At 38.2% G+C, this 23,220-nt stretch overlaps 1 protein-coding gene across 4 annotated transcripts in view; it reads right to left on the bottom strand.

Annotated features, from left to right (window-relative positions):
* Positions 1–4,766: 4,766 nt before the first annotated feature.
* Positions 4,767–23,220, bottom strand: part of LOC138418787 (zinc finger protein 607-like) — a 92,431-nt gene continuing 73,977 nt past the window's right edge. For 2 of the 4 annotated variants that reach the window (XM_069550658.1, XM_069550659.1), the window contains 7 exons: positions 20,862–20,943; positions 19,603–19,729; positions 18,747–18,842; positions 11,178–11,348; positions 7,717–7,860; positions 7,011–7,124; positions 4,767–6,039 (listed from right to left, as the gene is read on the bottom strand). In XM_069550658.1, the coding sequence (XP_069406759.1) occupies positions 6,038–6,039; positions 7,011–7,124; positions 7,717–7,860; positions 11,178–11,348; positions 18,747–18,842; positions 19,603–19,729; positions 20,862–20,870 (663 nt within the window). In that variant the 5' untranslated portion in view covers positions 20,871–20,943 and the 3' untranslated portion in view covers positions 4,767–6,037. Of the gene's footprint in view, positions 6,040–7,010; positions 7,125–7,716; positions 7,861–11,177; positions 11,349–18,746; positions 18,846–19,602; positions 19,730–20,861; positions 20,944–23,220 lie in introns of all 4 variants that reach the window. The other 2 variants (XM_069550656.1, XM_069550657.1) reach the window with 1 other exon arrangement.

Raw genomic sequence — 23,220 nt, 5'->3', positions numbered from 1 at the left:
TCCCTTTCCTACAAGGCTCATTCCATCAAAGTGCCACAGATTCCTGTGGTTTTTACAGCTGAAGCCTCTGAGGTTACAAAAGGTGTATAACATTATATTGTTGATTAGCAAAGACGTGTTTCCAGGTGAGAAAAGCTGGATAAAGTGCGTGTGTGTGTGTTTGCTCAGTCGACCGACTCTTTGCGACTCCATGGACTTGTAGCCTGCCAGGCTTGCTGTCCGTGGAATTCTCCAGGAAAGAATAATGGAGTGGGTTGCCATTTCCTCCTCCAGGGAATCTTCCTGACCCAGGGATAGAAGTCTTGAATCTACTGCATTAGCAGGCAGATTCTTTACCACTGAGTCACCTGGGAAGCCCGGATAAAGTGAGACTTTGCTATTAATATATAACATTTTCCCACTGTAGAAAAAGGCAGAATGAATGTTGGTCCCTTTTTCTAGACTACTGACTGCAGTTCTCTGAAAACTAGAACAAAAAGAAAAGCAATACCTTCTTTGCATTTTACAATACTATGTCCACCTGAAATTGTGTTAAGGGATTGTTTTCATCCCTCTCTACTCTATTATGAACTGATGGGCTTGACTGCATTTTAAAAGCCCACAAGCTGAGAAACATCTTTTAATTCCTAATGCCCGGTCATGACATCTCATTGAAAAATATTTTGCTTCTCTTTTGTGTGGACAGTAAAGATAAATCAGGCTCAGAATCTAAGAGGAAAAATCTTCTGGGCTATCAGAAGAATCAAAGTTGCATTTATATAAATTTAGATTAATGAGTAAGACCGGCAAGTGGGAAATGTAAAGTTCTCATCAAAGGATACCTATATGTCAGTTATCATCATTACAACATATTTTAAATATGCAAACCATGAATAGATTAACATTTAAAAGGATATAAAGTTTAATTAAAATGTGATCAACTTCTTTTGCCATATATTGCAGACATACAGTAGCTAATATTAGTATGCACACCATTTTGATTTTAGTGTTTAACCTTACAGATTTTTTTCTCTTCTCATAAAAATAATTTATCTTGACATCTTTTAAAATTTTATTGACATATAGTTGATTTCTAATATTAATTTCTGCTGTATAGCAAAGTGACATTATACTTAGATATAATTATACATAGATATAATTTTTCATATTCTTTTACATTATGGTTTATCACAGGATATTGAACGTAGTTCCCTGTGCTATACAGTAGGACCTTGTTTCAGATGTTATTTTAAAATAAAATATACAGATATTTACACATACACGAATACAAAATATATATGTAATTTCAAATACTATGTGTTATATGCATATGAAAGTATATATTTTTCTTCACACAAATGTGTTTCCTTATCAGTACACAGAAGTGTTATCATTTTCAGCATCTGCAAAGTAGGCCACAGTATGTGTAGCTGAACCTTTTTCTAAGAAATGAAACTCTACAAATAAATATTATAAATTTTCCTACTTTTTCATATCAGTTCAGTTCAGTTCAGTCGCTCAGTCGTGTCCGACTCTTTGCGACCCCATGAATCGCAGCACGCCAGGCCTCCCTGTCCATCAACAACTCCCAGATTTCACTCAAATTCACATCCATCGAGTCGGTGATGCCATCCAGCCATCTCATCCTCTGTCCTCCCCTTTTCCTCCTGCCCCCAATCCCTCCCAGCATCAGAGTCTTTTCCAATGAGTCAACTCTTCGCATGAGGTGGCCAAAGTATTGGAGTTTCAGCTTTAGCATCATTCCTTCCAATGAACACCCAGGACTGATCTCCTTTAGAATGGATTGGTTGGATGTCCTTGCAGGCCAAGGGACTCTCAAGAGTCTTCTCCAACACCACAGTTCAAAAGTATCAATTCTTCGGCGCTCAGCTTTCTTCACAGTCCAACTCTCACATCCATACATGACCACTGGAAAAACCGTAGCCTTGACTAGACGGATCTTTGTTGGCAAAGTAATGTCTCTGCTTTTGAATATGGTATCTAGGTTGGTCATAACTTTCCTTCCAAGGAGTAAGCGTCTTTTAATTTCATGGCTGCAATCACCATCTGCAGTGATTTTGGAGCCCTCAAAAATAAAGTCTGACATTGTTTCCACTGTTTCCCCATCTATTTCCCATGAAGTGATGGGACCAGATGCCATGATCTTAGTTTTCTGAATGTTGAGCTTTAAGCCAACTTTTTCACTCCTCTTTCATCAAGAGGCTTTGTAGTCCCTCTTCACTTTCTGCCATAAGGGTGGTGTCATCTGCATATCTGAGGTAACTGATATTTCTCCTGGCAATCTTGATTCCAGCTTGTGCTTCTTCCAGTCCAGAGTTTCTCATGACGTACTGTGCATATAAGTTAAATAAGCAGGGTGACAATATACAGCCTTGACGTACTCCTTTTCCTATTTGAAACCAGTCTGTTGTTCCATGTCCACTTCTAACTGTTGCTGCCTGACCTGCATATAGGTTTCTCAAGAGGCAGGTTAGGTGGTCTGGTATTCCCATCTCTTTCAGAATTTTCCACAGTTTCTTGTGATCCACACAGTCAAAGGCTTTGGCATAGTCAATAAAGCAGAAATGGATGTTTTTCTGGAACTCTCTTGCTTTTTCCACGATCCAGCAGATGTTGGCAATTTGATCTCTGGTTCTTCTGCCTTTTCTAAAACCAGCTTGAACATCTGGAAGTTCATGGTTCACGTATTGCTGAAGCCTGGGTTGGAGAATTTTGAGCATTATTTTACTAGCGTGTGAGATGAGTGCAATTGTGCGGTAGTTTGAGCATTCTTTGGCATTGCCTTTGTTTGGGATTGGAATGAAAACTGACCTTTTCCAGTCCTGTGGCCACTGCTGAGTTTTCCAAATTTGCTGGCATATTGAGTGCAGCACTTTCACAGCATCATCTTTTAGGATTTTAAATAGCTTAGCTGGAATTCCATCACCTCCTCTAGCTTTGTTCGTAGTGATGCTTTCTAAGACCCGCTTGACTTCACATTCCAAGATGTCTGGTTCTAGGTGAGTGATCACACCATCGTGATTACCTGGATTGTGAAGATCTTTTTTGTACAGTTCTTCTGTGTATTCTTGCCACCTTTTCTCAATATCTTCTGCTTCTGTTAGGTCCATACCATTTCTTTCCTTTATCAAGCCCATCTTTGCATGAAATGTTCCCTTGGTATCTCTAATTTTCTTGAAGAGATCTCTAGACTTTTTCTTATAATGCTCAATTAATATCCCTCCATAAACTTCAGTTTTGCACATATATATAAGGCTTATATGTGAGTTAACTTCAAAAGTAGACTTGCTTTTTGCATGTTAACTTGTGTTATTGACAAATTTCTCATTGTGATTATACCATTTTACATTCTCACAGCAGTACAAGAATGTGTTTCTGCTACCATTTTCCCATTTTAACTCTCAGTTCTTTTTTTTCGCCTCACCCCCTTTAACTTGCAGTTCTTTTATTCTAATGCTCCACTTGCACCCAACCTGAAGAAATAATCTAAAAACGTCCTTTTCTATTTGATTCCAAGCTTAAGGAGGAATCTTTATCTATGATACCTACATTAATTTTAGCCTTATCTGTCTTACAAATAGGGCAAAAGTGTAATATTAGTTTGTAGGCTCAGCAAAATAAAATTTCAATCGCAGACATGTAAGTTGACAACATGATCTAGCATTCCTATTTGAAGGTTAATTGAGCTTCAGAAAAATCTTTCTTGAGACTTTCCTGGTGGTCCAGTGGTTAAGGATCCACTTTACAATGCAGGGGACATGGGTTCAATCCCTGGTTGGGGAACTAGGATCCCACGTGTCAGAGCAACTAAGCCTGCAGAGCCTCAACTACTGAACCTGCACATGCCACAACCTGAAGGCCCATGTGCCACAACTAGAGAGCCCATGCTACAGTGAAGGATCCCACATGATGCAATGAAGATCCCATGTGCCACAACTAAGGCTCAAGGCAGCCAAATTAAAAAAAATTTTTTTCTCAGTGTAGATGCTGACAACTCATGGAGTAACAGTAAAAATGAGTAGGCAGCTTTTGTTTCAGCTAGCAACAATGGAGGGAGTCCTGCCTCAGAGTTCTGGAGATATCTGAATATACACCTAGATACCAGATAGATGAGACTGACAGAAGTCTATGAGTCGAGTATCCTCAAGTCCTAGGGGAGATGCACACAACAGGTCACAGGCTGGTGTCACTCAGGAGCAGAGTAAAACAATAGGAGCAGTGGAAGACAGGAGCTCTGCTAACAAGAAGTTAGTAGATGAGGTGCTTGATCCCTGGTTGTTGTGGAAGGATGGGATTGGCTTCTTTGATTAACTTTGTGACTGACAGGGAGATACGCCCCAACAGGTTGAAGGCCAGGAAGGGTACAGAAGGTTTGGCAGATATGGGAACTAATCAGCTGAAAGCCTTTCCCACTGGGTGGTGGGCATATCTGGTGAGAAGAGGGGAACTCTTGGTTAGACTGTTGAGCCCTGTGAGGTTCAACGATGTTAAGATAACACATGAAAGTTTTAGGCCTTACACTACAAGAGGCTCTCTTCTGCTTTTATTACACAAATTTTAGTAAAATTATCTAAGATATTTTGGGGGAAAAAACATAAAGGAGAATCAAATCATGCATAATATAGTTCTTATAGTAAAACCAGTATGAACATTTCAAAATGTTTGTTACAAGGATTCTTTGATGTACATTTTAATGTACTACTACTCAGTATGTAATATCTTCTGCCTTTGGCACTAAGTATCATAATAAAACAATTTCCACAGTAGATTTTAAAAACTTTTATTTTCTATTAGAATATAGTTGATCTATAATCTACAATATATTTTTTAAAAACCCTTATACAACTTAACAGAAAAGCAAACAACCCAATTTAAAAATGAGAGGCTCTGAATAGACATTTTTCCAAAGAAGACAAACAAATGGCCAACAAGTTCAGGAAAAGGTGCTCGACATCACTAATCATCAGGGAAATACAAATCAAAATTACAATAAAATATCACCTCATACGTGTAAGAATGGCTATTAAAACGAGAAATAACAAATGTTGGCAAGAACGTAGAGAAAAGGGAGCCCTTGTGTACTGCTGGCGTACGTGTGTGTTAGTTGCTCAGTAGTGTCTGACTCTTTGCAACCCCACTGATTGTAGCCCGCTAGGGTACTTTGTCCATGAAATTTTCTAGGTAAGAACACTGGACTGGGTAGCCATTCCCTTCTCCAGGGGATCTTGCCAACCCAGGGATCGAACCCAGGTCTCCCGCACTGCAGGCAGATTCTTTACCATCTGAGAGCCACCAGGGAAGCTCTACACTGCTGAGAGAATGTCAACTAGTTCAGATATTATGAAAAACAGTATGGAGTGTCCTCAAAAAATTAAAACTAGAAACTACCATCTAACCCAACAGTTCCACTTCTTGGTATTTATCCAAAGGAACCAAAATCACTATTTTGAAATATATCTACACTCCAGTGTTCAATGCAGCATTTTTTACAGTTGCCAAGACATGGAAACAAGAGATCATCAAGAGATTTTTCTTTAAATGCGGCATGTATACAATTGAATATTATCCAATAATAAAAAAAGGAAATCCTGCCATTAGTGACAACATGGATGGATGAGGGCATTATACTAAGTGAAGTCAGACAGAGAAAGACATATACCCATACTGTATGACCTCATTTATATATGGACTCTGGAAAAAAAATCAAAAACAAAAAGATGGAACCGAAGTCACAGATACAGAGAACAAACTAATGGCTGCCAGAGGCAGTGGCTGAAAAGTGTGAAGAAGGCCAAAAGCCACAAATTTCCAATTATAAAGTAAATAACTCATGGGGATGTAATATACAGAGTGGTGATTATAATTCATATTACTTGATTTGAAAGTTGCTAAGAGAGATTTTTTTTTAAAACCAGTCATCTTTAATTGGATGTTAATTCTCCATTAGGCTATGAAAGGATTCAGGGGTGCCTGGCAAAGATGATGGTCAGGAATGCAGAATGTGCCCTCTTCAGTGGGACTTGCTTGGCTGCTCTTGTTCTGAAGTTAGAAAGGCAAAATGATCAATTTCTTCAAAAGTATAGTGAAAGCACAGGATGACAGGGAGGGCAGCAGGCTAAGATCACTTGAAACCATCTCGAGAATTCCTTTCAGGAGATGACCCACAACCTGTTTGAGGAATTAGGAGCTAATCTGCCACCTAGGGAGCCTCTTCCTTCCCTAAAGGAACACCCACTCAGAAAAACAGCACCTAAGAGCCCATCCTTCATTGCTCTGGGTGCCAGACTGGCAAGGGTGCAGCCAGAAATGGTCCATGAAACCCAGTCAGTGGCTAGAAGGGAAACAGTTCCTGACCAGGTGTCTCCTATCAGACACACTCCCCTCAAGTCTCAGAAGCAGCCATGCTTTTCCAGAGACTACCAATACTTGATTGTAGCATTCAACCTATTTCCTTATTCACAATGGCTGCTAGGAAGATAAGGAGAAGGTAATGGCAACCCACTCCAGGACTCTTGCCTGGAAAATCCCATGGATGGAGGAGCCTGGTAGGCTGCAGTCCACAGGGCCGCTAAGAGTTGGACACGACTGAGCGACTTGACTTTCTCTTTTCACTTTCATGCATTGGAGAAGGAAATGGCAACTCACTCCAGTGTTCTTGCCTGGAGAATCCCAGGGACAGAGGGAGCCCAGTGGGCTGCCGTCTATGGGGTCACACAGAGTCCGACACAACTGAAGCAACTTAGCCACAGCAGCAGCTAGAAGATAAAGCCAAGTTTTCTACCAACCTTTGCCTGCGGTAACTTAGAGAAAGCTGCCTAAGTATTACCTTTACCCCATCCTCATCTCATTTTCCTGTCTTTGCCACAATTTTCTCACTTATGGGCTATATTCTGATAAGTCCTTTTAGTTCTTCAGCTGTCGGCAGAATAATGGACTTCTTAATTTGACAGAAAACCAATACCACCCTGTCACAGGAAACCCCACGGAAGGCAAAACAATGCGAGACTTACAAAGCTCCTTGTTAGATTGGCAACAGTTGATAAGCATGTAAGCTGCCAGCACCATAGAAAGCCCAGCGACACTCCCTTTCTTCATGTTTAACTTGTTGTAATACTGGCAATAACCTGCAAACAGGAGAGGAAGTCACTTCTCTGAGGGCACGTTCTACGCATTCTAATATGAGAGGACAAAGCTGAGGAAAGGCCTCAGGGCAGGAGGAAATAGTACACAAAAGACAGTCATAGGGTGGCCAAAATTATAATGAAAAACACAGAAGGAAGAGGCCCCCCAAGGATGATGACATGGGTTCCACAGGATTGATCTGACCAGTCATGCACTTTAAAATGCACAGGTCTGAAAGACAGCCAATATCAAATATCCATCTCAGAAGTTTTCTCTGACATGGAGATGAGCATCATAGATTGATGTTCCCTATGTTTCAAACTCATTTTCCTCAAGTCTTCAGACATTTCTTTAATGATGGAGGCAGTGGTACAGATTCCCAGCAACAGAAAAACATTTCCTTGTCCAAAATGCCCCAGAGCCAGCCTTGGATAGGATCCATCAAACATGGAAATTCAGGAGATAACAATTTCACCCTGTCCTTCTCCACATAACTTACTAGTCTAAGAAAGCTTTTACTGGCCAAACTCATTCAGGGCAAAAAGAGACCTGAAGACCCAGAGACTAGCTTTTATTTACACATAAGGCTCTGACCTCTTTGAAACGCTCCAGCAATGCCTTTAGGGATGAAATCTCGCATTAGTATCCAGCTTGGCAGCTCCCTTAATTTGACATCCAGGAGTTTCTTTTTCTTCAGTGGTGAAACTGATGCCATCTTGGAGTCCTGGCAGTCTGCTCCTAAGAGGGAGATCTTAAAAGTTCTCATCACAAGGAAACAAAAAATTGTTAACTATGAACAATGCTCCATGTTAACCAGACTTATGGTGTTGATTGTTTCACACTGTATAAAAGAATTGAATCATTATGCTGTACACCTGAAACTGATAAAATGGTATATGTTAATTCTATCTCAGTTATAAAGAAAAGAAACAAATGGATTAAAAATGGGCACAACCCCTGGAAACCTTACCAAAGATGTACAGATGGCAAATAAGCATGTTTACCATAATATGTCGTTTGTTGTTGTTTAGTAGTTAAGTCATATCCAATTCTTTTGTGACCTCATGGACTATGTAGCCTGCCAGGCTCCTCTGTCCATAGGATTTTCCAGGCAAGAATACTAGAGTGGGTTGCCATTTTCTCCTCCAGGGGATCTTCCTGACCCAGGCATCAAACCCATGTCTCCTGCATTGGCAGGCGGATTCTTTACTACTGAGCCACCAGGGACACCCATCGTAAGTCATTAGGGAATTATAAATTAAAATATGGAAATAGCACTACACACTTACTATAATGGTCAAATTCCAAAATACTGAAAACATCAAAAGCTGGTGAGGAAGTGGAGCACCAGGAACTCTCATTCAATGCTAATGGGAATAGAAAATGCTACAACTATTTTGGAAGACAGTTTGAGGTTTCTTACAAAATTAAACATTTTCTTCACATACAGTCCAGCAATTGTACTCCTTTGTATTTACTCAAAGTAGTTGAAAACACACAAAAATGTGCACGTGAATACATGCTTTAATCCTAACTGCCTGAACCTGGAAGCAACCAAGATATCCTTCAGTAGGTGAATGGTAAATATACTGTAAAATATCCAGATAATGGAATATTATACAGCACTAAGTAGAAATGGGGCTTCCCAGGTGGTGCTGATGGTAAAGAACCCACCTGCCAATGCAGGAGATATAAGAGATGTGGGTCTGATCCCTGGGTCAGAAAGATCCCCGGAGAAGGGCGTGGCAACCCACTCCAGTATTCTTGCCTGGAGAATCTCATGGAGAGGGGAGCCTGGCGGGCTACAGTCCATGGGTTCGCAAAGACTTGGATACAACTGAAGCGACTTAGCACAGACAAGTAGAAATGATCTGTTACATCATAAAAAGACACATAGGAACCTTAAAGGCATATTGCTAAATCAAAGAATCCAAGTTTTAAAAGCCATATACTGTAACAGTTCCAACTGTGAGGCCTTCTGGAAAAGGAAAAACCATGGACACAATAAAAAAATTAGTGGTTGCCAAGGGAGGAGACAGATAAATAGGGGAAGCACAAAGGAATTTTGAAGGCAGTGAATATCCTCTGTATATTGTATTTGTGTATCTACCACACACACACACACACATTAAACTTTGGTATTATATGTACACACTTATTCAGATCAACAGAATGTGCAGTACCAACAGTGAACCCTAGGGTAAGCTATGGACTTTAGGTGATCATGATGTGTCAGTTTAGGTTCATCCTTGGTAAAATATATGCCATTCTAGTGGAGGATGCTGATAAGTATGGGGCAGTGAGTATATGGGAAATCTCTGTACCTCCCTCTCAAATTTGTTCTAAAACTTAAATTGCTTTAAAAAATAAAGTTATACAAAATAAAAAAGATTAATAATCAATGTGGTTTGTTTCCATTTTTGGAACTTACCAAAAGAATGGTGTACGTATCCTGGTTACTATCTTCAGCTTCACTAGATGTTGCTATATTTCCCCCAAAGTAAATAAACTATTCACAGTCCACAAATGTATAATTCAAAAACATCACTTTCTTTTAACAGTTAAGGACTTCCCTGGTGGCTCAGATGGTAAAGAATCTGCCTGCAATGCAGGAGACTGGCTTTGATTTCTGGGTGGGAAAGATTCCCTGGAGAATGGAATGGCTATCCACTCCAGTATTTAAAAATATCACTTAATTTTAAGTTAATACTGCCAAATTTTAAAATAAGCCTTCTGGTGTGTGCGTGATGATGACTGAGTATTAATTTGCCCAGGTTCTCCTTTTATTTTTTTTCTTCCCTAATTGTGCCCCATGTTAGGATTTGTGAATATAGCAAGGGTAGGAGGCTGCCTCTCCAAATTCAACAACTTAGTCAGAATTTCAAGCACACCGGCCACCAGTATGGTCACGGCTCAGATCTACTTCTCAAGACCTCACAACCTAACCATCTTGCTTCCATTTGAGATATGCTCTTTCCTCAATATGAATGGACAATCTCAACTTATTGGAGGGAGCACAAAGTCCTCACTCTCCCTAATCATGGAAATCCGGTAGTTCCACCACTTATGGTTGCTACTCCATTCTCATTACATTAGAAAACTGAAACAGAGAGTTCAGATTTTGTTTTCTTTTTTGTTTAACATGACTAAGTGTAGTGGATATTTCCTGGTCTGTTGCTAAGTCCAGGAGTTTCTTCATTAACGGGACGAACTGAAGGACAATTTCAATAAGTCATCCTTTTATTACCATCACATACATGGAATTCATTAAAGATGCTAATGAGGAGATTGGGTGACATTAAAAGTACAGAGAATGTAGGCGCTGTATCAACTGAAAAGAAAGAAGCTGCAGAAATTATAAAAGCGTCTTCCCGCATTCATTGGGTTTCTCACAACATGAATATTCTGATGTTTTTGAGGCTTGCAATGCATGTAAAAGCCTTCTTGCTTTGTAATATTCAAAGGGTTTCTTACAGCTATGAGTAGTTTGATGCCTGGTGAGTCTTCCATGCAGACCAAAGGTCTTCCCACATTCCTTACATTCGTAAGGTCTTTCATCACTGTGAACTCCATAAAGTACAGTAAGTTGATAGCTGTTAACTAAAAGCTTGCGACATTTCTGACACACAAAATGTGTTTTCACCAGTATGAATTCTCTCCCATATAACAAGGTATGAGGCAGTGTGAAATGCCTTCCCATATTCCTTACATTAGCAGGGTTTCTCATCAGTATGAATCCTCTGTGAAGGGCTGAACTGACACTAAAGCAATTACCATACATGGTACATTTATAAGATTTCTCACCAGTATGAATACTATGATGTTGAGTAAGTCTCTCACACCCTCTAAAGACCTTCCCACATTTCTTCCATTCATAGAGTTTTCTTACCAGTATGAATTCTCAGATGTGGTTTAAAGTTTGAAATGTACATAAAAGAGTTCCCACATTTGACACATTCAAAGGGTTTTGCACCACTACAAATTCTACGATGCAATCTGAGTTCAAGCATCACGAAAGGCCTTGCCACATTCCTTACATATACATGATTTCTCACCATAATGAACTCTTCCATGTTGAGTAAGGTTTGAAGCACAACAAAAAGCTTTCCCACATTCTTCATAGAGTTTCTCATCACCATGAATGATCTGATGCAAAAAAAGAGATGAATGTTTCCCAAATACAAATGTTTTTCTATCGCTGGTTATTTTATAACTTGAATCCAAATCTAAAAAATAAATGAACAAACAAAAATATTGTCATTCCATAGTAAGAAAAAGGTAATGTTCTACAGTATAATTAATAGAAATTTTAAAATCTTCCCCAGTAAAGATGGGTGAGAGAACAGTTGCAAAATTTGAAATACTGAAAGGACAGCTCAAAAAACAATGGTTTTATGGAGTGAAGTGCTGGTTAAACAATCAGCTCTACACAGACACCTCTATTTTGTAGTGTTTACCAGTGTTTACAGTGTTAATACTCCTACCATGGCCAATATCAATGTATTAATATAATTCAGTGAACACAGAGTTAGGAAGAGATGCATATAGTTGGCCCTGCCATGACATTACTGCCTAGCTCTAACACACCACTCCCACATTAAATGTCGGTATATACAAATGTATAAATAAGAAAAGATGAATATCTATGCCTGGTAACATTCTGTATCTGATATTCTGCAATTATGATGTCCTAAAAGTCACAAATGTCTCCTCCACTGTAGTTCATTCCCTCTTACTCACAGCCATGTCTTCTTTTCAGATGATACTGAGCTGTTATTTACTTAACTCCTCTTGAGATTTCACATCACCAACCCATTTTATCCATTTTATTCCTTCCTATCTTTGTAAAGGTCTGGTCCAGCTTTCCCTTTTAACCCAGGCCAACCATTCTTCTCATCCCCAGAAGAGTATGTCAACGAGTTTTCAGACATGCACCAGGTATAAACACCACTTTAATAGAATGCTGACTCTTCGGAGCAAAACAGGTGGACCTGAATTATATAATGTTGTCAATTGCAAAAACAGCAAGAACTACAGAAAAAAGAACTGGAACAAGGGGACTGCAGGATAATAGCCTATATTTTATACAAAGTGATAGCTTGAACAAAATCACGAGTGCCAAATTACATGACTCAAGACAAAAAGTATCATCTTGTAACTACACTCTGTTTTGTGTACAAAATTGAAATAATCTATACACTTCCAGAATACAGGAACAAAAGATATTAATAACATTAAAAAAGTATGAGCCCTTCCATGTAGAAATGGAAATGTCCTCTATATAATAAATACTAGGACAATATGGAAATTAAAAAACTGAAATGGAAAAATTCTACCAGGATTTCCCTGGTGGTCCAGAGGTTAAGAATCTGCCTGCCAATGCAGGGTTGATCCCTGGTCTGATAAGATTCCACATGCCTCAGGGCAACCAAGCCTGCGCACCACAACTACTGAGCTTGTACTCTAGAGCCCATGTTCTGCAAAAACAGAAACCTGCAATGAGAAGCCCACGCACTGCAACTAGAGAGCAGCCCCCACTCACTGCAACTAGAGAAAGTCCACGGGCAGCAACGAAGACACAGCACAGCCAAAAATAAATTAAAATTTTAAATCCTATCCAATCACAATAGAAAAAAATAGCTGCTTTTCATAATCATGGCCATTCATTACAACATTGATGGAATTCAGAGTATTTATTTCAATAAAAAAGAAAGAAAAATTGGGGAGTTCCTTGGTGGCTTAGTGGTTAGGATACCATGGTCAATCCTTGGTTGGGGAACTGGGATCCTGTAAGTCATGCAGTGTGGCAAAAAAAAAAAAAGAAAAGAAAAAGAAAAGGAGAGAGGGAGGGAGGAAGGAAAGAAGGAAGAAAAATATTTTAGAATCAACAAATACTGTAGGATCTAATATTTAGGAAATAAATAGTAAACTATCGGAAACTTAATAAAAAGAGATTGTGATGAATTGGGAAACAAAGTAACATTAACTAATAAACTGAAGAGCTGGTGCTTAGAAATATCATAAAGTAAAATATTGACAGTGTTAGTCACTCAGTTGTGTCCAACTCTTTGTGACCTCTTGGACTGTGGCCTACCAGGTTCCTCTGTCCATGGCATGCTCTAGGCAAGAATACTGGAATGGGTAGCCATTCCCTTCTCCAGGAGATCTTCCTGACCCAGGGATCGAACTTGGGTCTGCTGCATTGCAGGCAGATTCTTTACTGTCTAAGCAGATTCTTTACTCTCTGAAGCCCAAACCAATCAAAACTTGTAAAAAGAAATAATGAAAATTAAAAGAGGAAAATGAAAAATATAAAGGAATTTATTTAAATTTCAAGAAGAATTTCCTGGCAATTCAGTGCTTAGGACTTGGTGCTTTCACAGCTGAGGGCTTGGGTTCAATCCCTGATCGGGGAACTAAAATTCCCCACAAGTCACACAGTGCTGCCAAAAAACAAAACAAACAAAAAACCCCCCAAAGAAAGCAAACAAATAAAATAAATTACAAGAGTACTATATAATGGTATAACTGAATGCTAATGAATAGACATATTCATCACATTTGATCATAGAAGAGAAAGCTAAACAGATTTCCTGCCTATGTTGTAATGACTGAATATACAGTTCCAAAGTATGAATATAGGATAGTTGGACAAAGGCACAATTCAAGAAGGGCACTGGAAGAGCAAGCCTAGAAATCTTAAGTCAAAAGAGGGAAGCATTCAAACGTTTATAGTGATGTGACTGGACAAAACTATGAAAATAGTACCATTAAAACATTTGGAGTTTGAAGTCAGGATTTGAAGATAGAAACACAAATTAAAGATAAATACTAAGGGATTTACTCAGGCAACTAGTCAAGTAAATTATAGTGGGAGTTGGTTAAACACTCTCTGTGAGACTGTTATTTAGTGCGGTGCACAGCTGGGCAAGAAGCTTGGATGTGAAGTGAGAGGAGCAAGGACCTTTAGAGTAGAATTTTAGAAAATCAGTTGGAAGCCATGAAGATAAACTAGAACTTGCACTGACATCTCATGTTCTCCAAGACTCCAGCTTTGACAATGGGGGAATTCTGCAGAAGCTGGCAGCTTTCTTCATGGAGCTAGAGACTTGATGAGTCCCAAGATGTATAGTAGCTGTAAGAGGAGGCCTAGCAAAGACAGGGTCAGCTTTTGACTCAAGCCAACGTAGTTGGCCAGTGGTTGAGTGAAAAAATGTATGACTGTAAGACAATGTTCTGGCCTGCATTCATTTCAAACATAAGAATATGGTTTCTGCTTCATTTTTATCTTGCCAATCTCTAGTGGTCTGGCTTAACTCAGAATTCTACAGAAAAAGGAATACAGAGAAATATTTCATGTTGGTTATGTTAACGTGAGAAAACCCTACCAAGAGAGCAGCCAGAAGTACCTTGTTACAATGTAAAGGCAACTCCCCAAGGTTTACAGAGGTTGGAAGAGCAAAAGCAACACTGCCTGTTCAGGAATTAACCAAAAACTATGACAACTATAGCATAAAAGTTATGTAAGAGAATGGAACTGGATTGGACTATTATAAGTAAAAGTGAAGTCGCTCAGTCATGTCCGACTCTTTACAACCCCATGGACTGCAGCCTACCAGGCTCCTCCATGCATGGGATTTTCCAGGCAAGAGTACTGGAATGGGTTGCCATTTCTTTCTCCAGGGGATCTTCCCGACCCAGGTATTGAACCTGGGTCTCCCGCATCGTGGCCAGATGCTTTTTCATCTGAGCTACCAGGGAAGCTTCTATTATAAGGGCCTTACATATACTATGTAATACTGTCTGAAGGTAGTCTGTGATAGGTTAAGGATGCCTATTGTAAGGACTAGAACAAACATTACCCAAAGGCACATTTTCAATAAATAAACAGTGGAGGTAAAATGAAATATTAAAATATATTTAGAATATTAGAATATATTTATTAGATATATATTAGAATATATTTAGAAATATTAGAATACTTTTAATATTCTAAAGACAAAATATTTAAAAAATTTTTAAATGTTAAAAAAAAATGTTAACTATAAAAAAATATTAAAATGAGCCAAAACAAGTAGAGGAAATAAGGAACAATAGCAAGATGTAAATCTCAACTACATCTATACCACTGGATATAAATGTGCTAAATACTCCAATAAAAAGATCCAGATTGTTAAAACCAACAAAACTAACTAACAACAACAAAAAAAAAAAACAAAGACTGGATTAGTGCTATTTTAATTATAAAGATGTTAACATATAAAAGTTAAAAAGAGGTAAAAGATATTTCTCTACACAAGAACATGATGTAGAAGATGGAATGGCTATACAAATATCAAATTATGGGAAATGATCACTTAAGATACTGAAAAGAAAATAAACATATCTTTCAGTCTAATTTGTTGGCAGTTATTCATAACTTTCAGAGAAGGCAATGGAAACCCACTCCAGTACTCTTGCCTGGAAAATCCCATGGATGGAGGAGCCTGGTAGGCTGCAGTCCGTGGGGTCGCTAAGAGTTGGGAAGAGTTGCACACGGCTGAGCGACTTCACTTTCATGCATTGGAGAAGGAAATGGCAACCTACTCCAGTGTTCTTGCATGGAGAATCCCAGGGGTGGCGGAACCTGGTGGAGTTGCACAGAGTTGGACATGACTGAACCGACTTAGCAGCAGCAGCAGCATTCATAACTTTCCCTGATAATTCCTTTTTCTTTCCTAGAGTGGGAAGAACTGTACCCTTTCATTCCAGATATTAGTAATTTGTACCTTTTCTTTTTACTGGCCACTCAATCCAAAGGTTTGTCAATTTTTCTTTATCTTTCAAAGGATAAACTTTCAGACTAAGTTTCTGTATTTTTAATGTATTTATTCTGTGTTTCATTTATTTCCCTTCTTATCATTATTTCTTTTCTCCGACATACTTTGTGTTTATTTTACCCTTCTTTTCCTTGTTTCTTTAAGTAGGTTAAGAAATATTAGAGATTTCCTTCTTCTTTCATATAGGCATTTATAGCTTCAAATTCTCTTGTAACGTTACTGCAGTCTGGTGCATCCCATAAATTTTGGTATGTTGCATGTTCATTATCTTCTCTCACAAAGAACTAATTTTCTTTTCATTTCTTCTCTGACCCATTGCTTATTTAAGGGTTGTGTTGTTTAACTTCCACATACAGTTAAATTTCCCAAAGATCTTTCCAAAGGTTATGAATTTTTCATTTGACCCAACTATGGTCAAAAAACATGTTCTACTATCAAAGAGAATGTTCCCTGTGTGCAGAATGTGCATTCTGCTATTTTGGAGAGAAGTATTCCACAGACTTCCACCTATTCGGTTCATAATACTGTTCAAATATTCTTTCTCCATAGTGATTTTCTATCCAGTTGTTCCATTCATTCTTTTTTAATGCCGTTTATTTGATTTTTGGCTGTGTCAGGTTAATTGCGGCACACGGAAACTTCATGCAGCACGTGTGCTTCTCTTTAGTTGTGGCTCAGGCTTAGTTGCCCCACAGCATGTGGGAATCTTATTGCCCTAACCCAGGGATCAAACCTGCATCCCCTGCATTGGCAGGTAGATTCTTAACCACTGGACCACCAGAAGTCCCTTCACTCATTATTAAAACCAGGTTACTGTTGTTGCCATCAATTATAGTTCACTTTTCTATACTTTTACTCTTTGATTCCATCACTTTTTTCCTTCATACCTTGTGGGACTTGTTTCTCAGGTAACATACATTTATAACAGTTACATTCTCTCGGTGGGTTGGCCCTCTTATGATAAAATGTCCTTCTTCTTTCTCCTTACTACCATGTTCTGCCTTAAACTCTATTTTCTTCAGTGTTTGTGTAATATATATAATCTGACCCTTTCCTTTTAAAGTTTATCTTGTCTGAAATTAGTAGAACCACTTCTGCATTCTTTGTACTATTTGAATATTCTGATTGCTTGCATCATTTAATTTTACTTATTTGTGCCTTTGACTATAAAATATTTTTGTGGTGAACAGCATATACTAAGAAGTTTTCTCTTTAAAAATCCATTCTGCCATATTTTGTGTTTAATCAGAGTGTCCATTCCATTTTCATTTAGTTAAATTACTGACAGAATATACATCTGATTTGCTCCTGATTCTTTTCTACATATCTTATGTCTTTTTATTTCCCCTGTTTATCCATTATTGGTTTCTTTTCTCTTTCATAGATATTTTCTAGATACCAGTTAAATTCTCATACTTTTTCCTTCCCCAGTTTTAAAATTTCAGTTATTTTCTTATGTTTCCCCTTGTGATTATAATTAATTATTAATAATTTAAATCAGATTCATTATAACTGAATTACAATAGTATACAAATGCTGCATTCCCATATAGCTCCATTCCTTCTCCAGAGCCAAGATGACTAAAACACTTAAATAAAAGAAGAGACAGCTTTAAAACCACAAATCTGGAAACTGAAATGAAAGTCATGGTCCTAAACCATGACTCTTTCCTCATGCTTGAGAAAAACAAATGAATGACAAAAAGGCCTAAGGTCAAATCCCACACAAGAATGCAGAAGAGAAAACAGACTAAATGACCATCATAGACAAGAGAAATACAACTCAAACGAATGCCATCAAACTAGACTAACACTATGCTATTTGATAATGAGGTACAAGAAAGGAAGTACTTAGAAATAGAAAACAACATGAAGAGAAATAGCGAAGCTCACAAACAACAGAGCTCAAGAATAAAGTAGAAATTAAAGAGAAAATGATTTTAGAATACCAAAATAGAAAGAAAGAGGATAAACTCAACCTGTTAGTGTTAAGACAACATTAAAACAAAAGGAAATAAAAGTAAGAGATATGAAAGTGAATAGCTCATCACATTCTATTTATTTAACCTGGATTTCTATGTAAGTCTCAACATTAATACAAAGGCTGACATCTTTTTTAAAAGGTAATGATATAAAAACTTACGTGAGAACATGACCCCTAATCGCTTTTAGAAAACAATCCTAATTTCTTCATAATGAAACTCAAAATCTCATAAGACCTGATTCTTCTTAACACACTGACCTAGTAGTATCTTGTTAGTCACACCTCACTAATTCAGGTATATTTCTACCTGCTTCTATTACGTTGTTTTCATGTGTGTTTTACATCATCCTTTCTATATTACAATGCCCATGATTAGAGGAACATTATCTGTTGATTCAGTATTACTGAGTTAACTGTGCTAAGCATAGTGCCAGGCTCAGGGTACTCAAATACCTGCTAGATATAGAATGATGTACTTTTAGGCAACAGGGCCACATATATAACTCTACATATGAAAGAGGATCTCCAAAGTAAATGAATCCAAAATAGAGGTAAAAAAATGTACCATCTGTGGAAGGATGGTAACTCTCACTAAATTAGGGACAAAACTAGGAGTATAAAATGGCAAGTGGTTAATGAGGTGAACATAAAGCTCACTAGATATTTCTTGCCAAGATATCCTCTCTACATCACAAGCTTTTTCTCCACTAAGAAGTGGGCTTTTCCAAATGATGTTTCAGTGATGTGTTCATTGAGTGTTGACCACCTGGGCAATCCCTTATATGGGTGGTTTCCCTTGCCTGGCTTGCTCACCATACTTACCTGTATTCCAGCTTCTTGTTTCTTTTCTCACAACCATCCAGGGGTTTCTTCCTTCTTCCAATAACACAATTATGTCTGGCTTAGAAATGGAATGGCCTGCTTACAAAGAAAAGAAGCGTGACAGAATATAGGCACAAACTTTAAAAGTCAAAATTAAAATTAAAATTGTAATAAACAAAAGGCAGAAATCATATTGAATATGATTTTTGAGAAGAGTCAGAGAATTAAAGAATAAGAGATCAGTTAGGGAGGGTAAAAGTTTTTATTTTGTTATTTATTAAAAATTTAAACTCTTTTGTCCTCATAACTTTTGAGAGTAAGCATAATATAGTAGAAGACACAGAATCTAGAGCCTGGCATCAATTCCTGTGTGTGACACTTCCCAACCATATATGACCTTGCGCAAGTCATTGAAGCTGAGTGTTTTTCATTAAAGAAGCTCTTTACATGAGAGCAGTTTAGAGTACTTTATCAAGCTAATGTCCCAATAACTGAATCATATAACATAACTGAGGACCACAGCAATTCTGAGCAGAAATGAATAAGAAACCTGGATCCTTTCACAATGGTTACATAATCAAAGGAAAAGAAGTCTAAAGTAGCCCCTTGGTCCTTAAGGAAGAGAGGAAACTAAAAGGAGAACCAAAGGGAGGTGTGAAAGTCACTGATGGATAGAGAAGATGAAAGTGTTTTGACAGAGTTGCCATTTCCAGTGTGAAAAAGGTCAAATCACTTTTGGGGAGTGGGGAGAGGGAAAACAAATTTAATCAAGTTTCTTGAAAGGCAGTCATAAAAATCACAATGGAAAAAACATATAGCCTACAGAGTAGATTCTAACCGAGGCTAATAAACATACCCAGTGAGACCAAGTTACTATAGTTCTCCATCATCACATCACAATACAATTTCTTCTGAAGCGAGTCGAGAAATTCCCACTCATGCGGAAAGAACTCTGTCACCATACCCCTGAATGTTACTGGTCCCTGGAACGGCAAACCTATGGATTACTCAGGAAAATCCAGAAAAATATTTGGAAAACAGAAGTAGATAAAATGAAACCATGCATTACAACAATAAAGTAATTTGGTGAGAAATGTGGATGTCAAATCTTACCATAAACATTACCGTGTGCTTTGAATAAGCAAATAGATTTTATCATAAGACATATGTTATGGATTTATATTATAGATCTTATAATATAGATTCTATTAGGCATAAACATTTATATGTTCATTTACACAATATTTGTAAGGCCTTCCCCAATACTAGGATTCTGTGTTTACCTACTCCTTACAATATTCTTTTTCACTGCCATCTACCATGTCTCATCGAACATTTTTCATATTCTGAGTGTGGAAGATAACCTCAAAGATGGTAATCAGTGATTTCACCATCCTGGCATTTATGCCCTGCATAATCCCCTATCTTTGAGGATGGCATGAACCTACTGACATACTTACTTCTAACAAACAGAATTAGCAAAAGTGAATGAATGACACTTCCAATACCAGAATATAAAAGACTGTACTTTCCAGACTGTTCTCCCTCTCGTGATTTCCCACTTGCTCTGTGGTGAGGCACTCTAAGGAGAAGCCCACATGACAATAAACCTAGAGCAGTCTCCAGCCAAAGACTCTTGAGAAAGGAAGGCTCCCAGATCAACAGCCTAAAGGGAATTAGATCCTATCAACAACCATCCAAGTAAGCTTGGAAGCAGATCCACTCCATTTAAGCCCTCCAGTGACCACATCTCATGGATGGACAAATAGAACAATTGTCTCTGTCTCACCAGAGGACACAACAGACAGGAAATGCATAAACCTTGACTTCAAGTAACTTGTCTGCTTTCCCATCCTTTGGTGTCTTTAACAAAAGAATAGGCACATGGGAGATGTTGAGTAATCTGGCCAATAATGATACTGAACAGTAATTAGCTCAGAGTGGGCCATGTAGGGAAGAAGCTGGGTAATGTGGTGCACTTTATGGGAAGAAAAGAACTAAGATGTAGGCTAATGAAGTTTCCTCCTTGGGTAGGAAACTTCACAAAAATTAAGGACAGTACTTACATGATGTGAAAAACACACAAATTTCAACTGTGACAGAACATTAACTTACCCGGGCCATGATTTTGGACCTGCAAGAGCTGATTGATCCTCAGGGTTCCTTGAGCAGAAAAACAGAGTCCAGAAAACCACACCTGGGGAAAGAGAAAGACCTTGAGACCAGCTGTGCTTTAGTGCTGTGTTTCCCCACTGGATTTAAGCTATTATTATCATTATGTCCTTCATTCCAAGTTCCAAACTGCTATCCATCATAGTTATTTAGGGAAGTTAGGATTCTGGATAAATCCATTTCATCCCCCAATTCCCAGAGTCTGCAGCTGCACAAGGGCATAGACCAGAGGTATTGAAGCCAGACCCAGACACTTCAGCATGAAGTTTTCTGGCCAATGTATCAATTTGTTCAGGTGAATATGCACCTGAGATTGAGCAACTCATCTGCTGTGAGAAGATATTCCTTCTTCCATTTTTAACATTTTAACTTTAAGACTAAATAGAGGTCATATCATCCCAAACAGAACCTCTTAAGTGGCTTAGAAATTGGTTAGTTTGTTAAGATATTGGAAATGGACAAGAATGTTCCACATTTTGAATGTAGCAAAGCTCACTCACTAAATATATGACACACCATTATTATACTAGAAAACAAAGTAGTCATTAATATTACCTTGTGAAGAATATTTAAGGACATGGAAAATATTCCAGATATAATGTCAATAGAAAAACCTGGTTGGCCAATATTTCTTTTCTATAAAATACATGAATATATTAATAATTCGTGGAAAGACTAACAGAGAGGTAGTCATAAAACTAAGATCCTGCATACCTCATGGCATGGCAAAATATTCTTGCCTGAAGAATTTCATAGACAGAGCAGCCTGGCAGGCTACAGTCCATGGGATCACAAAGAGTCTATAACCAACCAACTAACACACACTTTAGTTCTTTGCAGATGTATTGTTCTGTATACTCCTAGAGGAATGGCATGCTGCCCCAAGGCTGCACTATTTTTTTCTTCACTGCTTTTCCCTTGTATATGCATTTTCTCCCTTCACTGATTACCCACTGTTTGAATCTACTCTTGGGAACTCTGGGAAGGTCAAGGATCCTGAATGAAGCCTATTTCCTACAAATAAGAAAAGGGGACACAGAAACAATTTGGACCCCACAGGTACTGCTTGGAGCGCCCCACAGGGTACACTCTCAGTTTCATTATGGCTGGCTACACATAACCCAGGGATTGAATCTCCTGCATTGGCAGGCAGGTTCCTTACCACTGCATCACCTGGGAAGCCCCAGCAACAAGAGAGGCCACAAAAAGGTGAACCCTGCCCATGCAACGAAGAGAAGGGTGCTCACCACAACTGTGCCAAGCCAATAAATAAATAAATAAATAAATAAATAAATAAATAATTTTTTTAAAAAAAGAAAGCCCTTCCCTCTACTACTTGCAAGCACTGATATAAAGAAATCCAAATTTGGCCATAATTGGGTCAGATTACTTCTTCAAAATTAGAGTTGGAGTCCTTTATTTGATTAATTCAGTTCTATAGCAACAAAACCACTTGGAAATGTACATTGATGAAAACAGCAAACATATCTCAAAAGTTTGAAAGTCTGTATTTCTGGGCAGTGGGGTACTGCATTATGCCAACTCTGTTCTCCATAAGTTCCTTAGATAATGAAAATTTTGGAAACAATCCTGCCTTAATTCCATTGTCATAACAAGAACATAAAAATATTTCAAAATATTAAAATATTCAAAAGTGTCATCACTGGAAAAGGATGCATTTTCTTCATTAGAAAAAATTCTGTAAATATAACCATGGCATGAAAACTCAGTGTGATTAAAGCATTTCCTGTTTGTGAACATTTTTTAGTTGTGCAGCATCTGTATAATTAGACACATTTCACTAAGCAACTGTTAATGGAAAGGGAAATTTCTTTGCAGATTTAATGAAGATAGATATTCAGAAGATGGGCCACATGCCTTTGATCTTTCCGTGAATAATCAATTAAATTATCTCTTGGGATATAATCCTTGCAAAAGGTTCTGTTAGGGGAAGCACACTGATTGAAACCGCCCACCCTGGCCAGGCACCATAGTAACCATTTGCATGAGTTGTTTTATGACAGGAGATCCTGATAAGAAATACAGAACTAATAAGCTACCACCAACCAGAAGAGTTCAGGAAAGGTCTAAAGGAGACACTTCGTGTCCATCCACTTCCTGGAATCCCTCTTGCTAGCATCCATCTTGGCTGAGCAATGTGTACGCCAGTAGGAAAGACTCTGAATTAGCCAAATGATTAGCCAAAGACCTCCCAGAAACTAATCCCATCACCATAAAACCCAAGACTGTGAGCCACGTGGCAGAGCAGTTCTCCTGGGTTCCCTTACCCTCCTGCTTTCCA

This window comes from Ovis canadensis, chromosome 14 (assembly GCF_042477335.2).
Source record: "Ovis canadensis isolate MfBH-ARS-UI-01 breed Bighorn chromosome 14, ARS-UI_OviCan_v2, whole genome shotgun sequence".
NCBI classification, from domain to species: Eukaryota; Metazoa; Chordata; class Mammalia; order Artiodactyla; family Bovidae; genus Ovis; species Ovis canadensis.
Note: the sequence above shows the minus strand (reverse complement) of the source record. Positions and strands in the feature narration are given on the sequence as shown.